General features: G+C 54.4%; 1 protein-coding gene across 1 annotated transcript in view; it reads left to right on the forward strand.

Annotated features, from left to right (window-relative positions):
- DLGAP2 (DLG associated protein 2) overlaps positions 1-15,450 on the forward strand; it is a 144,885-nt gene extending 129,435 nt beyond the window's left edge. The window contains exons 10-12 of the mRNA XM_032593031.1: positions 3,990-4,081; positions 12,086-12,238; positions 15,047-15,450. Coding sequence (XP_032448922.1) covers positions 3,990-4,081; positions 12,086-12,238; positions 15,047-15,265 — 464 coding nt within the window. The 3' untranslated portion in view covers positions 15,266-15,450. The remainder of the gene's footprint in view (positions 1-3,989; positions 4,082-12,085; positions 12,239-15,046) is intronic.
- Positions 15,451-15,718: the final 268 nt, after the last annotated feature.

A 15,718-nucleotide genomic window follows, 5' to 3' on the forward strand; every position in this document is an offset into this window, starting at 1 on the left:
AAATTTTGAAAGAAAAGGATCATGTGAATGTTCTGCTGGCATGTCATACCAAAATTTGCAAGAATTGGAAATTGTAGTAGACACGTGAAAAGTAACTTAACGGGAGCAAGTGAGTTCATCACATTTCCATGCACGTCAGAGGCAATCGTCATACAAGGTTCTTTGTAAATTTGCATTCTGATGAGCATTAGCCCTTATCGGTAGCTCTTGAAAGAAAGTGTCCAAACTAGGACAACATCAGGGAAGGACAGAGGAAGAGAATAAATTGAATTTTTCACTTCAATTTCATTGCCGTATGGGAAGCTATTTGCATTAAAGGCACTGGATAGAGCATCGGCCCACTGAAGCGCCCGGCGCTCCTGCCATGAGTACATTAGCAGTCACGTCGCGAGCTGCTCTTTGACGTCCGCCAACTCTCCTGAGCAAGAATCCACGTACGCCCTTTATAATATCTCTTCACTACACTAAACCAGCACCGAGGTATGACCCCATCTCTCCACGATGTGCTAAAGATTCTACAGTGAAGTGCTTTATGTTAATACTTCTGTTGAATCACATTTTAAGAAGACCGTGAAAGCTGGGAATTAAAACTTGAAATTGTGTGAAACGGATTGACTTGTAATTAGCCGCCGAGGGAGCAGTGAGTGCAGGAAACCACACGGACCCACCGCTTTTTTCTATTCCTGCAGCCACAGCTCGCTCAAAACAAGTCTCTTTAAATGTTCTCATCGGTCCTGCAGGTGATAGGGGTTCACAGGTGGAACTTCAACATTTCAAGATCATTCCTCCACTCGGTGGTGGTGAGACCAGAGCCAGAGAGACGTGTTCAGTTTGGGGGATCCAACTGCGAATGGATGCTCTCACCCCTCCCGGGAGACACTGTGTCCTGCCTTGTCCCACACCTGCCCCCCCCCCCCCCCACCCCGTCCCCAGGGCACTCAGTCCTGAACCCGGGCACCCTCCCCTCCCTGGTGCCAGCTTCCTCCTCCCGTGCTGCCCGGCAGATCAGGTCAAGGAGGTGGGTGTGGGAGGGGGCAAGCCCCTCTTGGAAATGGATTTGCAGAAGACGGGTGGGCCCAGGTAGCACGATGCATGACGATACTTTTAAGTCTGAAGGGAGGCCAAAGTGTTATCCAATGTATTCGCTTCTAAGGGAAGTCACATGTGTTAAACTCCTCTTTAATATCCTAGAGGCAAGGGCACCTGGGTGGCTCAGCCAGTTAGGCGTCCGACTCTTTATCTCAGCTCAGGTCTTGATCTCGGGGTCGTGAGTTCAGGCCCCCTGTTGGGCTCCATGCTGGACGTGGAGCCTGCTTAAGAAAAAAATTCTGGAAACAGTGCAGAATTAGTTGTGTGAGGGAATTACTCTTTAGGAAGGATAAGGAGAGTGTGGTTGCCCAGGGCGATGGCAGGTGACAGGCGGGCTATGGCTTATTGTCAGACGGCTCAGAAAAGCAAACACAGGCACGTGACAAACTGTTACTCGCCGACTCTAAGTGATGCGGATGCTTTTCTTGAGATCTTCCGTATGTGTGAGATCGTTAACAACAAAACCCTGGGGAGCGGCAGTCGGCAATCTGAGTTCCTTGTACACAGATGAGAAAGTCAGACAAATCTAATTAGTGTTTCGGCTCATCGTGTTACCCCGGAGAAAGTCACTGTCGGAACACGCTGTGCAGGACCCCAGGTCCTCGTGCTTCAGCGAATGGACCCTGTGCTTCGCCGACTGCCCCGAAGCTGACTGACCCACACACTGCAACGTGTCCCGGGCACGTCCGTGGGTTTACTTGTGAGACATCTGTGTCCACAGCCTCACGGCATTTCGTCACATGGGCACTGAGGCCCTTCCCAACTCTGGTCTGTGACTGTCTCCTCCAGAGCAAGCCCGAGGGAAGGGGACACGGCACCTGTGCGGCCTGGCTGTCGGGGTGTCAGAATCTTTGATGCCTGTCTCTAGCACGCACTGAGTGAGTCTCACAGCCGCTGGTTTGGAAGCGCCTGTTACAATCACTACCGTTTGGGAAACTGTGTGGGAACGCGGACCTCAGTTTCCGCCTCTGTGGACACTTGTGAGGCCCCGATGGTGGAGTGTGCCCCAGGGACCCCGGGTGCCCCTGAGGAGCTGAGTCGGGACAACACCATGGGCTGGAACGCTGGTCCCCTCTTTAGACAAACCTCCAGCACAGAAATGTCCTGATGTAGATAAATCCGCATAAACACATGTGGGGGGGGGGGTTCTTTCCTCCTCTTCCCTGATGGGCAAATCTCCGGCTAAGGCGAAACACCCCCTTCCCTAGCCACCTGCCACCTGCTGTCAGCGAATATAAGCTCCCACCACTGTCTTCCCCTTCAAAGCCCGAGGAGATGCCTTGGTCGGCCCCTCGCTGCCCGTGTCCTGTGAGTCTGCAAGAGAGCCAGAGAGACGACAAAAGCCAGAGGGAGGGAACGATCTGCTCCAGCCCAGACGGGTGGATCCGTGTAAACCGAGGGAATAACTTCTCTTTCGTCTCCCAGGCAAATGAAACGTAGAGGTCCCCGGGCCCAGGCCCAGCAGCGGGAAACGTGTTCCAGCAGGCTCCTAAGTGCTGTTGAGAGGCCTGCGAGTCGGGATCTAGCACAGCTATTATCTCCAAAATCTTGATGGTGCTGCCACCTACACGGACTGGGTGTGAGAGCGGGGGGCGGGCCGGCGAGGCGCCTGGAGGTTACAGGACTGCGGCAGGGCCCCCACGTTTCACACACCAAGTCTTTTGTTTGCCGACTGTCCGTCCCAAGTGGTCGCTCCTGCCCTTTGCTAATAGGAGTCCTTTCCGTTGACAAAACCATTATCACTTACCTTTTTACAAAGTGCCATTTAATTCAAGTCCCACAACTTATAAATCATTTGTCAACTTCAGGCCACATCACAGTGGGAGCGCAGGAGTGGGAGGGACATCATCACCACGGACGTCCGTGATGTGAGCCTGTTGTGGTGACAGGTGGCGGCCGGTGGCGGGAGCCGTGGACCGAGCACGAGGCAGGGAGACCGTCACGTCCCCTGCGTTCCTGTGGGAGATGCTCTCAGAGCACCGCCCCAGGGCCACCAGCAGTCCTGAAACACTGTTCGTAGGACTTGAATGCGATAACTGATATCACTGTGATTTTCTAGAAATTGGGAATTAACACCTTCATCTTCAGGCATCCGTAAAAAATAAGTACTTAACGTCTTTGTATTCATCCTTCTGCGTCATCTTCTAGCTCATGTGAGCATCATGATGAAAGTGTCCTGATGCCACAAACAGGAAAACCTCCTGCAGTACAGACCGCCTTTCCAAAGTTAGTTCTTCCTAACACTGAAGAGTCATCTCCTAATCGTTGATACTATGTAGTATTCCTTGAGTTTCCCTCAAAAATCAGAAAAGGAACAGGCCAGGGCGCCTGGGTGGCTCAGTCGGGTGAGCGTCAGACTCTTGATTTCACCCCAGGTCATGATCCCAGGGTTGTGGGATCGAGCCCCGTGTCAGGCTCTGTGCTGACAGCACAGAGCCTGCTTGGGATTCTCTCTCTCCATCTGTCCCTCCCCTGCTTGCTCTCTCACTCTATTTATTTATTGTGCAAAGTGAGAGAGCAAGCAGGGGAGGGACAGAGAGAGAGAGAGGGAGAGAGAATCCTAGGCAGGCTCCACACCAGCACAGAGCCTGACACGGGGCTCAAATTCATGAACTGTGAGATCATGACCTGAGCCGAAAGCAAGAGTCAGGTGCTTAACCAACTGAGCCACCCAGGTGCCCCAATAAATAAGCATTTTTTAAAAAGGAAAAAAAAGAAACTGAACAGATTGGAAAAGAACTTCCATCAGTGGACATATTCTGCACAATAAATTCAAGGTTTTAATCTTCCGGAAAAGGAGGAGCGGCCCCCACCTTTTGGAGTTTACTCCCTTCGTGTAATGCTTCTGCTTCTGTTTTTCAATTGACCGGGTCTCAAGCTGGTTTTCTTCTGGTTCACAGTTCTCGGGAAGATCCGGAGTGCCGTGGGGAGTGCACAGCTTCTGATGTCCCAGAAATTCCAGCAGTTCTATTGGCTGTGCCAACAGAACATGGTGAGCAGACCTCCAGGTAACCCGGTTCCTCAGGGCATGCTCAGTGGCCGTCTCACGTTCTGTGAGTTTGCAGCCCAGTGAGTGAATGGGAGTCACTGTGGTGCAGCCCAGAGAGGGGGCCACAGCGCAGGGGCCAGGGAGGGGGTTGCGGAAAGATAGCCCCCGACCTGTAGGACACTGGCGCAGCTCCGGGCCATCCCCCTCCAGGCTTACGAGGCAGGTGGGAGGTGAGCAGGTGTGACGGCAGGTGTCACCCAGGTGTCACCGATGCAGGCCGTGGTGGGAGGCGGCTTGACTCAGGCAGAAACGGCTGCAGTTAAGGAGATTCAGCAGGGAGTGTAGGGTAATTGGGCTGCATGTTCCATAGCAGCGAAATGAATGCACCGGGTAACACAGTTGGCATTAAAACTTGGCTCTGATCTTCCTGGGAATCAAAGAGAAAGAAAGCCTGTGCATATGTTTGTAAATACTTAGGTGTGCAAATTTGCCGCATCTCTGTGTAAACAGACACACACACACTTTCCTTTGTGACTGAACGAAGCATCTGCTTAATATCACTTCTAGAAATAACTAAAGAGTATTCACATTACTGTATAGGCTCTTTTATAAATGCATGCATTCATTTTCAGAGCAAACAGTTCCTTAAAATACAAGTAGGTCTGGGGGCACCTGGGTGGCTCAGGCGGTTAAGTGTCTGACTCTTGATTTCGGCTCAGGTCGTGATCTCATGGTTCATGAGTTCGAGTCCCCTGTCGGGCTCTGCCCTAACGGTGTGGAGCCTGCTTGCAATTCTCAATCTGTCCTTCCCTCTTACAGTCTCTCTCTCTCTCTCTCTCTCTCTCTCTCTCTCTCTCTCCCCCTCTCATACACACACACACAATAAATAAGTAAACCTTAAAAAAATGCAAGTCTGTCCTAGGCCCGTGGTAACCATGGTGCTTGGTGATTTGACTTTGTTTTGTTTTGTTTTTTAATTGCAACAAGACGTGAATTTACAGAATGTTCTTACACATCAGAGGAAGCATAGCACTAGAGCTGCCAAATCATCCCTTTTAAGTAGGGTCGTTAAAAAGTACGTTTTCTCTAATATTTTCCAGTTAACCCCATTGAAGTTCAGCACGAAATGTGTAAAGTGACCACCATGTCACCTGTGACATGAAATTATAACCATCACTTAAAAAGGGGGACACAGGGGCGCCTGGGGGCTCAGTTGGTTGAGCGTCCAACTCTTGATTTCGGCTCGGGTCATGATCTCCAGGTTTGTGAATCTGAGTCCTGAGTCGGGCTCTGTGCTGGCAGAAGGAGGCACCTGCATCATTCTCTCTCTCTCTGCCCCTCCCCAGCTCGTGCTCTGTCTCTCAAAAATAAACACTTTTTAATTAAAAAAATGGAACAGAATGGTTTAGGGCTGCTTGGAAGGAACATAGAGCCGTGAGACGCTCAGTTACCATGTTGAGCAAGCGTGCTCCTGCCTCCTGTGTCATATCTCTTTGACTACTGTCCCTGAAGGAGTGGATGTAGGCCGCTGCAGGGCTCCCTACCCTCTGTCACACTGAGTCGGGTTAAGCACTGGTGGTCACGATCTTTAGGAACCCCTTATCTAAAGCACCCGCCACATGCAGTAAAAACGTAGATTTTGTTCAAGCTTATACAATGCCCGTGTCCTCGCTCCCAGAAGCAGCTGACGTTGGATTTTTAAACGACCCATCCTAATATTTTTGATGCTTCTTACACGTGTCAGATTGCACTTTATCCCAACTGTAAGAATAATCCTTTCGAAATATGTGGTGTTGCTGCTTTCTTTTCTTTGGCATCTATCTAGAACTGGACAAAAGCACAACAAACATCTGCAGGCTTTGTTTCAGCGGGGGGGGGGGGGGGGGGGGGGGGGGGGGGGGGTGAGACCAGCCAGAGGAAGGTGTTGAGGCAAAGTGGGGGGGAGGAACGGGGTGTCTGAGACCAGAGGGAGTTGCTAGAGTGAAGTTGGCGGGGAGTGTCTGAGACCAGAGGGAGGTGATGGAGTGAAGTGGGGGGGGGGGGTGTCTGAGACCACAAGGAGGTGCTGGAGAGAATTGGGGGGGCAGGTCTGAGACCAGAGGGAGGTACTGGAGCGAAGTGGGGTGGGGGGTTGTCTGAGACCAGAGGGAGGTGCTGAAGAGGTGGGGGAGTGTCTGAGACCAGAGGGAGGTGCTGGAGTGAAGTGAGGAGGGGAGTGTCTGAGACCAGAGGGAGGTGCTGGAGAGAATTGGGGGGGGTGTCTGAGACTGGAGGGAGGTGCTGGAGTGAGGAGGGGGGTGTGTCTGAGACCCGAGGGAGGTGCTGGAGTGATGGGGGGGGGGTGTCTGAGACTGGAGGGAGGTGCTGGAGAGAATTGGGGGGGTGGGGTGTCTGAGACCAGAGGGAGGTGCTGGAGAGAAGTAGGTTGGGGGTGTCTGAGACCAGAGGAGGTACTAGAGTGAAGTGAGGGGGGGAGTGTCTGAGACCGGAGGGAGGTGCTGGAGCGAAGTGGGGGGGGGGAGTGTCTGAGACCAGAGGGAGGTGCTGGGTGAAGGCGGGGGTGTCTGAGACCGGAGGGAGGAGCTGGAGTGAAGAGGGGGGGAGAGTGTCTGAGACCAGAGGGAGGTGCTGGAGAGAAGTGGGGAGAGTGTCTGAGACCAAGCGGAGGGAGGTGCTGGAGTGAAGGGGGGAGTGTCTGAGACCAGAGGGAGGTGCTGGAGTGAACTGGGGGGGGGGTGTCTGAGACCATAGGGAGGTGTTGGAGTGAGTGGGGGGGTGTCTGAGACCGGAGGGAGGTGCTGGAGAGAAGTGGGGGGGGTCTGTGACCAGAGGGAGGTGCTGGAGTTAAGGGGAGGGGAGTGTCTGAGGCCAGAGGAGGTGCTGGAGGGAAGGGGGGGGGGGGAGTGTCTGAGACCAGAGGGAGGTGCTGGGTGAAGGCGGGGGGTGTCTGAGACCAGAGGGAGGTGCTGGAGTTAAAAGAGGGAGAGGGGAGTGTCTGAGACCAGAGGGAGGTGCTGGAGTGAAGTGGGGGGGGAGTGTCTGAGACTGGAGGGAGGTGCTGGAGAGAATTGGGGGGGGGTGTCTGAGACTGGAGGGAGGTGCTAGAGTGAAGAGGTGGGGGAGTGTCTGAGACCAGAGAGAGGTGCTAGAGTGAGTGGAGGGGGGGGTATCTGAGACCGGAGGCAGGTGCTGGAGAGAAGTAGGTTGGGGGTGTCTGAGACCAGAGGGAGGTGCTGGAGCGAAGTGGTGGAGGGAGTGTCTGAAACTGGAGGGAGGTGCTGGAATGAAGTGATGGGGGGAGTGTCTGAGACCAGAGGGAGGTGCTGGAGAGAATTGGGGGGGGGGGGTGTCTGAGACTGGAGGGAGGTGCTGGAGTGAGGAGGGGGGTGTGTCTGAGACCCGAGGGAGGTGCTGGAGTGATGGGGGGGGGGTGTCTGAGACTGGAGGGAGGTGCTGGAGAGAATTGGGGGGGTAGGGTGTCTGAGACCAGAGGGAGGTGCTGGAGAGAAGTAGGTTGGGGGTGTCTGAGACCAGAGGAGGTACTAGAGTGAAGTGAGGGGGGGGAGTGTCTGAGACCGGAGGGAGGTGCTGGAGCGAAGTGGGGGGGGGAGTGTCTGAGACCAGAGGGAGGTGCTGGGTGAAGGCGGGGGTGTCTGAGACCGGAGGGAGGAGCTGGAGTGAAGAGGGGGGGGAGAGTGTCTGAGACCAGAGGGAGGTGCTGGAGAGAAGTGGGGAGAGTGTCTGAGACCAAGCGGAGGGAGGTGCTGGAGTGAAGAAGGGGGGAGTGTCTGAGACCAGAGGGAGGTGCTGGAGTGAAGGGGGGGGGGGGTCTGAGACCATAGGGAGGTGTTGGAGTGAGTGGGGGGGTGTCTGAGACCGGAGGGAGGTGCTGGAGAGAAGTGGGGGGGGGGGTCTGTGACCAGAGGGAGGTGCTGGAGTTAAGGGGAGGGGAGTGTCTGAGGCCAGAGGAGGTGCTGGAGGGAAGTGGGGGCGGGGGGAGTGTCTGAGACCAGAGGGAGGTGCTGGGTGAAGGCGGGGGGTGTCTGAGACCAGAGGGAGGTGCTGGAGTGAAGGGGGGGGGGAGTGTCTGAGACTGGAGGGAGGTGCTGGAGAGAATTGGGGGGAGGTGTCTGAGACTGGAGGGAGGTGCTAGAGTGAAGAGGTGGGGGAGTGTCTGAGACCAGAGAGAGGTGCTAGAGCGAGTGGAGGGGGAGTATCTGAGACCGGAGGCAGGTGCTAGAGGGAAGTAGGTTGGGGGTGTCTGAGACCAGAGGGAGGTGCTGGAGCGAAGTGGTGGAGGGAGTGTCTGAAACTGGAGGGAGGTGCTGGAATGAAGTGATGGGGGGAGTGTCTGAGACCAGAGGGAGGTGCTGGAGAGAATTGGGGGGGGTGTCTGAGACTGGAGGGAGGTGCTGGAGTGAGGAGGGGGGTGTGTCTGAGACCTGAGGGAGGTGCTGGAGTGATGGGGGGGGGTGTCTGAGACCGGAGGGAGGTGCTGGAGTGAAGTGTTGGGGGGGTGTCTGAAACCAGAAGGAGGTACTGGAGTGAAGAGTGGGGAGGAGTGCTGAGACCAGAGGGAGGTGCTGGAATGAAGAGGGGGGTTGTCTGAGACTGGAGGGAGGTGCTGGAGTGAAGGGTGGGGGGATGTGTCTGAGACCAGAGGGAGGTGCTGGAGAGAATTGGGGGGTGTCTGAGACTGGAGGGAGGTGCTGGAGTGAAGACGGGGGGTGTCTGAGACTGGAGGGAGGTGCTGGAGTAAAGAGTGGTGGGGAGTGTTGAGACCACAGGGAGGTGCTGGAATGAAGAGGGGCATTGTCTGAGACCCGAGGGAGGTACTGGAGGAAGGGGTGGGGTGTCTGAGACCAGAGGGAGGTGCTGGAGTGAAGTGGGGGGGGGGGAGTGTCTGAGACTGGAGGGAGGTGCTGGAGAGAATGGGGGGGTGTCTGAGACCCGAGGGAGGTGCTGGAGTGATGGCGGTGGGGTGTAGAACCCAGAGGGAGGTGCTGGACTGAAGAGGGGGGGGTGTCTGAGACTGGAGGGAGGTACTGGAGTGAAGAGTAGGGGGATGTCTGAGACCAGAGGGAGGTGCTGGAGAGAAGTGGGGGGGCAGGGTGTCTGAGACCGGAGGGAGGTGCTGGAATGCAGTGGGGTGTGGGGGTGTCTGAGTCCGGAGGGAGGTACTGGAGGAAGGGGTGGGGTGTCTGAGACCAGAGGGAGGTGCTGGAGTGAAGTGGGTGGGGAGTGTCTGAGACCGGAGGGAGGTGCTAGTGTGAAGAGTGGGGGGGGGAGGGGGTGTGTCTGAGACCAGAGAGAGGTGCTGGAGAGTATTGGGGGGGGGTGTCTGAGACCCGAGGGAGGTGCTGGAATGAGGGGGGTGAGGTGTATGAGCCCAGAGGGAGGTGCTGGACTGAAGAGGGGGGGTGTCTGAGACTGGAGGGAGGTGCTAGAGTGAAGAGTGGGGGGGGGGGGTGTGTCTGAGACCAGAGAGAGGTGCTGGAGAGAATTGGGGGGGTGTCTGAGACCGGAGGGAGGTGCTGGAATGAGGGGGGTGGGGTGTATGAGCCCAGAGGGAGGTGCTGGACTGAAGAGGGGGGGTGTCTGAGACTGGAGGGAGGTGCTGGAGTGAAGAGTGGGGGGGTGTGTCTGAGACGAGAGAGAGGTGCTGGAGAGAATTGGGGGGGGGGTGTCTGAGACTTGAGGGAGGTGCTGGAGCGAGTGGGGGCCCGGGTGTCTGAGACCAGAGAGAGGTGCTGGAGCGAGTGGGGGCCGGGGTGTCTGAGACCAGAGGGAGGTGCTGGGATGAAGCAGGTATGTGTGCTGGCAGCTCAGAGAAGCTTTGGCAGCTGCTGGGAGGTTCAGGTGCAGCCCAACCAGTTCAAAGTCAAAGGGAAGACCCTAGAGAACCTGCTGGGTCCTATCCAGATGTTTCGGGTGGACCGAACTCAAGGCAAGGACCTATGGGTCCTCACGGGGTAACAAGGATGCAAAGAGCAATGGGAGGATCTGCCCGTGAACCTGAGGGTGCACACGGGCCACCTGGGCCCACCGCACCGCATCGCCAGGTCTGAGTGCCACTCACACCTACTCGGAGCCAGTCCCACCACCCCCGTGCCCCCCCAGGGCCCCCCACCCCCCAACGTGATGGCATTAGGAGGTGGTGCCTCTGGCCGAGTCCTGGCAAATGGGGTCAGGGTCCCTGTAAGAGAGACCCAGGGGAGCCCCCAGCCGCTTCCTCCCCATGAGGACACAGCCAGAGTCCCCCAGCTGGAGGAGCAGCCCCCCAGAACGCGCCCCCACCGGCACGTGGCCGTGAGGCCAGCCTCCAGAGCTGCCAGCAGCAAACGCCCAGTCCCTGGGGCTCATCTAGCAGCCCCGGCAGACTAAGCCGCGGTTTAAAGCGAGTTGAAACAAACCAAACACAAGTCCACGTTGTGCTTAACGTGAGCAACAGAGTGGGCTGAAAGCTGCACGTTTTAAGCGAATTCACAGAAATGTCTCTGTTTAATCTGAGATGGCCTCACACTGCATCAAAGGAACCACACGTAGAAAAGCCCATTCGCTCACCCCCAGGGATGCAGACCCAGGCAGGTAGAGTCTGACCCAGGGCTGCGATCCCTCGCCAGCCACAGGCGGTGCGGGAAGGGGCTGGGCAGGTGCCCTCGGACCTTGGGAAGTCACCGGATTTTAACCGTAGGCAACACGCTGAAACCGTGTGCGTGCGGGGCACCGTGTGTGTGGAGCAGAGCAGGTCTCTGGGCCACACACAGCTCACGGACTGCCAGTTTGTGGCTCCGTGGCATTGTCTGCTCTTCTAAGCTCAGGGACCAGTCGGCGAGCTTTCTGTACCTTCGTAAAATTGACTTCATAAAAGCCGTCCTCCCTCTACATGGGAGTAAATGCACGGCAAAGTAAATGCACGGCGGTGGGGGGGGGGGCCTGGGGGGCTCTGTCGGTTGAGCGTCGGACTTGGGCTCAGGTCGTGATCTCACAGTTCGTGGGTTGGATCCCCAGGTCGGGCTCTGCGCTGACAGCTCAGAGCCTGGAGCCTGTTTCAGATTCTGTGTCTCCCTCTCTCTCTGCCCCTCCCCTGCTCACTCTCTCTCTCAGAAATAAACAAACATAAAAATAAATAAAAATAAAAATAAATAAAAATACACGGCATTGGAATGAACAGAAACAGACCTGGCTCCAAGCCCAACCTCATGGCCACCTCCCTGTCCCTGTCCCAGGCACCCGGCTGCAGAACAGCCCACAGGGAGACGGAAACCAGAGCAGCCCTATTGCTTTTAGGAATGGCCAAGCATTTGAAAACTGTAATATTTGCCACCGTTTTCAAGGTCTAAGAAAGCCTCTTCAAAACAAAACAGTGAGTGAATGCACCAAGTGTATTTCTTTAACAGACTATATGTTTTCGGAGTTTTAGGCTTGTGGCAAAATTGAGGGGAAGGTACAGAGTTCCCACCCACCCTGTGGCACCACACGCACCATCAACATCCCAACAGCAGGTGCATTTCACACGATCCGTGACCCCGCGTCGACACACGTCATCACCCAGCATCCAGGGTCCACATCAGGGCACTTCTGCTGTCGTGCGTGGTCTGGGTTTGGGCACACGTATAGTGACATGTAGCCACTATCATGGAATTCTGCAGGGTGGTTTCACTGCCCTAAGAGTCCTATGCTCTGTCCATCCATCCCCCCGCCTGGACCTCTGGCACCACTGATCTTTTTACTGTCCCCACAGTGTCTTTTCCAGACTGTCACAGAGTTGGAGTCACTCATCATGCAGCCTTTGCACATTCTCTAACCGTCGGCAAATGCTTGCGTTAACTGTCGGCGGCCCTTCGTGGGCTTTCTGGAATGTTTTGTCAGAGCATGAATTTTTCAGGCTTTCCCCCAATCTGGTTCCTTGAAAAGCATCTGCAGGAAGGAGCGGGGCCCCCACCCCCCGAGCCCTGGGCCAGCTGGGGGTGTTCATGGCTCTCAGTTCTGCCCATGTGCTCTCAGGACCCCAGCGCCATGCCGAGACCCACGTCCCAGGACCTGGCGGGCTACTGGGACATGCTGCAGCTCTCCGTCGAGGACGTCAGCATGAAGTTCGACGAGCTGCACCAGCTGAAGCTCAAAGACTGGAAGATAATAGAGTCTCCGGAGAGAAAGGTAACCCTGCCCGGGCCGCGCGCCCCCCACGTGCTGCTCCCTGCAGGCCCCCGGGGCCTAACCCTAACGCGGCAGGTGCTCCTTTGTGTCGTGCCTCATGGTCTCCAGTCGGCAACGCACGATCAGGTGTGCAGATGCTTGCACGCGGAGCCGGCGATAAGCTGACGTGGGACGGACGCCGCCGGCGGGGGGTACAGGTAACAGGTCCTTCTGCCGTATCTCTGGGACTCGAACGGAAAATCACATGGAGACGAGAGTCTCATTCCTTACAGGGACCTACCCTGTGCCTTCATCAAACCTGTGTCTGGATTATACAGAAATGATTCTCCACAAGGAAGGCGTGAGGTCTGGTTATAGTAACTACCGATTCAGATTAACTTTCTGGTGGTTTATCTCCAGTGGAAGATGAAGACACTGTGGGCTCTACTTAGACTTCCTGTAGATCTCTCAGCCTTCGCCCTTAAATAGGCTGAAAGGTTCCATTAAATTTGAGCCTGTGATCTTTCTCCCCTTCAGATACCATCCATAGTAGGGCTAACAGGTAGGTCCGAATCAGCAACAAATACATTGATTTCCTAACACATTTGAAAGACGCTCTAAGTAATCATAATCTGAATTTCTAGGTAGACATTATCGATTCAAATAAAATGATGAAATTAATCCAACACACTTTAGGGCAGTGGTGTTACTATATAGCGGAGGATGTCTACATAGATATTTAGAACAAAAGCCATCACTGCCATCCTCAATCTTCCTCCAAAGGTGCCACTGACTGTGTCGGTGGAGTTCTGGGCTCGATGTCATAGATGCCACTGCAGATGACTGTCACACCCCCTCTTTACTAGACAATGGGGCAGAGGGGAGTGGGAAGGTGTAGGCTGTCTGTAAGCCATAAATGGTACATTAGCAAGTTCTATCTATGGTCTGATTTTGTAGTGAAGGAGATCCTAAGATCGCCAATGAAAATGCCATTCTAATAAAATACTAAAAATAGAACCCATTTAACCATCCCAGAGACCTGCGATGATCCCTCCTATTTTTCATTCTTCAGTAATTGACAACCCCTTCTACCTAAGGTATGCAGACAGAATGGTCCTCAAAATTAAGACAGCCTTTTGCTGAGGGTATACACTATCTATCCATCCACTTGCCGAGGGTATACACCCCACTGCAGACATGAACTGCTCTTTCACACCACTGAGGCCCCAGGCCGTGTGCTTAGGAGCCACTCTACCCTGTCGATCATCAAGGCCACCTGGTCAACCCTCTCCTACCACAGGACACCTGGAGGCCTGCCAAAACCAGTGGGTGGGGTTCTGCCACACGTGTCTGCCCAAGCTGTGCCTTCCCCACAATGTCCTAGCACGTCTGGCCCATGTGCATGTTTGCAGAGGCTGAAGGGAGACACAGGGGTGCGGTTTTCCCCCAACAACTGGATCCCTGCCCAGGAAAGGAAAGGTTCCAGCGCCTTCTGCCAGGCATCCTTCCCTGGGAAGGAGGTGGTCGGCTATGCAGGGCCCTGTCATCACCCGCTGGGAAGGGCAGTCCATGTTGGGTCCGGCTTTGTTGGTTAGGATGCACGTTAAATAACACGGCAGGGTTGGGGACACAGACCTTTCACCAAAACAGTAAAGACGCGATATAACATTATATATTATATCTGCTGCAGAACTGTGTGATTTAGCCTTCTGGAAAAGGCCTACAACTACTTTTGTGACTTAAGAATATGAGCTAAAGGTCAGAAGTAATTACTTGCATGTTTTTACCAAGCAGGTGAAAAATCTGTCTGTCCGTCCATCCATCCATCATATCTATTATCTATCTACTGTCCATCCATCATATCTATGTATCTATCATCTATCATCTATCTATCTATCCATCCACCAAATCTGTCAGTCTGTCCACCCATCCATCATCATATCTATTACCTATCTACTGTCCATCCATATCTATATATCTATTATCTATCATCTACCCATCCATCCACCAAATCTGTCCATCCATATCTGTTTATCCATCCATCCATCCATGTCTGTCTATCCATCCATCCATCATATCTATGTATCTATCCATCATATCTATCTATATTATCTATCATCTATCTAATCTATTATCTATCATCTACCTATGCATCCATCCACCAAATCTGTTAGTCTGTCCATCCATCCATCCGGCATATCTATCTGCCTATCCGTCTATCTATCCATCCATCCACCCATCTATCCATCCAGCCAGCCAGAATATCTATCTATGTATGTATGTATCTATTTATCTATCTATCTAATCTATCATCTATCTAGTCAATGTCAAGGGGTTTTAGGCCCATAACAGCAAATTTGGCTAACAGCTCCCCCGTGTAAGATGGTTTCCATGAAGGTCCTTAGAATCCGGAGTCTGCTGAAAAGTCTGTAGCATATGACAGGGATATCAAGTGACACCTTCCAAAATACCTGGGATACTCAAGAACTGAAATTGTGAATATTTGCCAATGCTCAGAGATGGCAAAAATCTAGCAACAGCACGAAAGTAAGCCTGAGACCAAGGACACATTCCATGTTACTGTGCGGGACTTGGTTCCTTACGTGTAAGGCTGTCACCTAGCCCCTCTCCCTGGCCTAGAGGGTGTGGGGGAAGTCACGGTGTCCAGCAGGCAGGCAGCAAGGCCACTGTTGGGGGCGTGGGGCCGGGCCGGTCAAGCACTGGGGTGGTGTCCCGGGCAGTTTTCAGTCACCCTGCGCAGAGACCAGGCCCATGGACTGGCGCCATTCCCCTCTGATGTCCCCAATTTTGACCTGTGATCCTTTTCAGGAAGAAAGAAAGGTCCCCCCTCCAATACCAAAGAAGCCCCCCAGAGGGAAATTTCCTGTCACGAGAGAAAAGTCCCTGGACCTGCCGGACAGACAGCGTCAAGAAGCCCGGAGGCGGCTCATGGCTGCCAAGCGGGCCGCCTCCTTCCGCCAGAATTCGGCCTCGGAGCGCGCAGACAGCATAGAGATCTACATCCCGGAGGCCCAGACGCGGCTCTAGGGGCACCTTTGCCCTCTTTTCTTTTTAACAAGATGCGTGTACAGTTTCTCACCCACCCGCTAATTTTAGTCTCATTTCTCCACCGAATACACCCTGTTGTGTTCTCTGTGCCATAGACACACCGGAATGCGTTCATTTCTGCTGTGCGCTGAGCCCCGGCCAGAGCTCCTCCTCCCTCCTCCCCCCCTTCCTCTTCCCTCCCCCTTCCTCCTTCCCCACCCCCCTCCTCTTCCTCTTCCTCCCCCTCCTCCTCCCCTCCAATGGTCTGACCCGTGGTCAGCTGTGCCAGCTAGGCGTGGGGACACCTCCCTGATCCGCTCTGTTCTCAGAGGATCACAGGAAACACCTCTCGAGATGGAGCCCAGCTCACATTTTTGTTATTTATATTTTTATAAAGCGTGTGACAATTCGAGGCAAGACTAACAAATAACTAGATACGGGTGCATCTTGCCA

The sequence above is a fragment of the Lynx canadensis genome, chromosome B1 (genome assembly GCF_007474595.2).
Source record: "Lynx canadensis isolate LIC74 chromosome B1, mLynCan4.pri.v2, whole genome shotgun sequence".
Classification (NCBI taxonomy): domain Eukaryota; kingdom Metazoa; phylum Chordata; class Mammalia; order Carnivora; family Felidae; genus Lynx; species Lynx canadensis.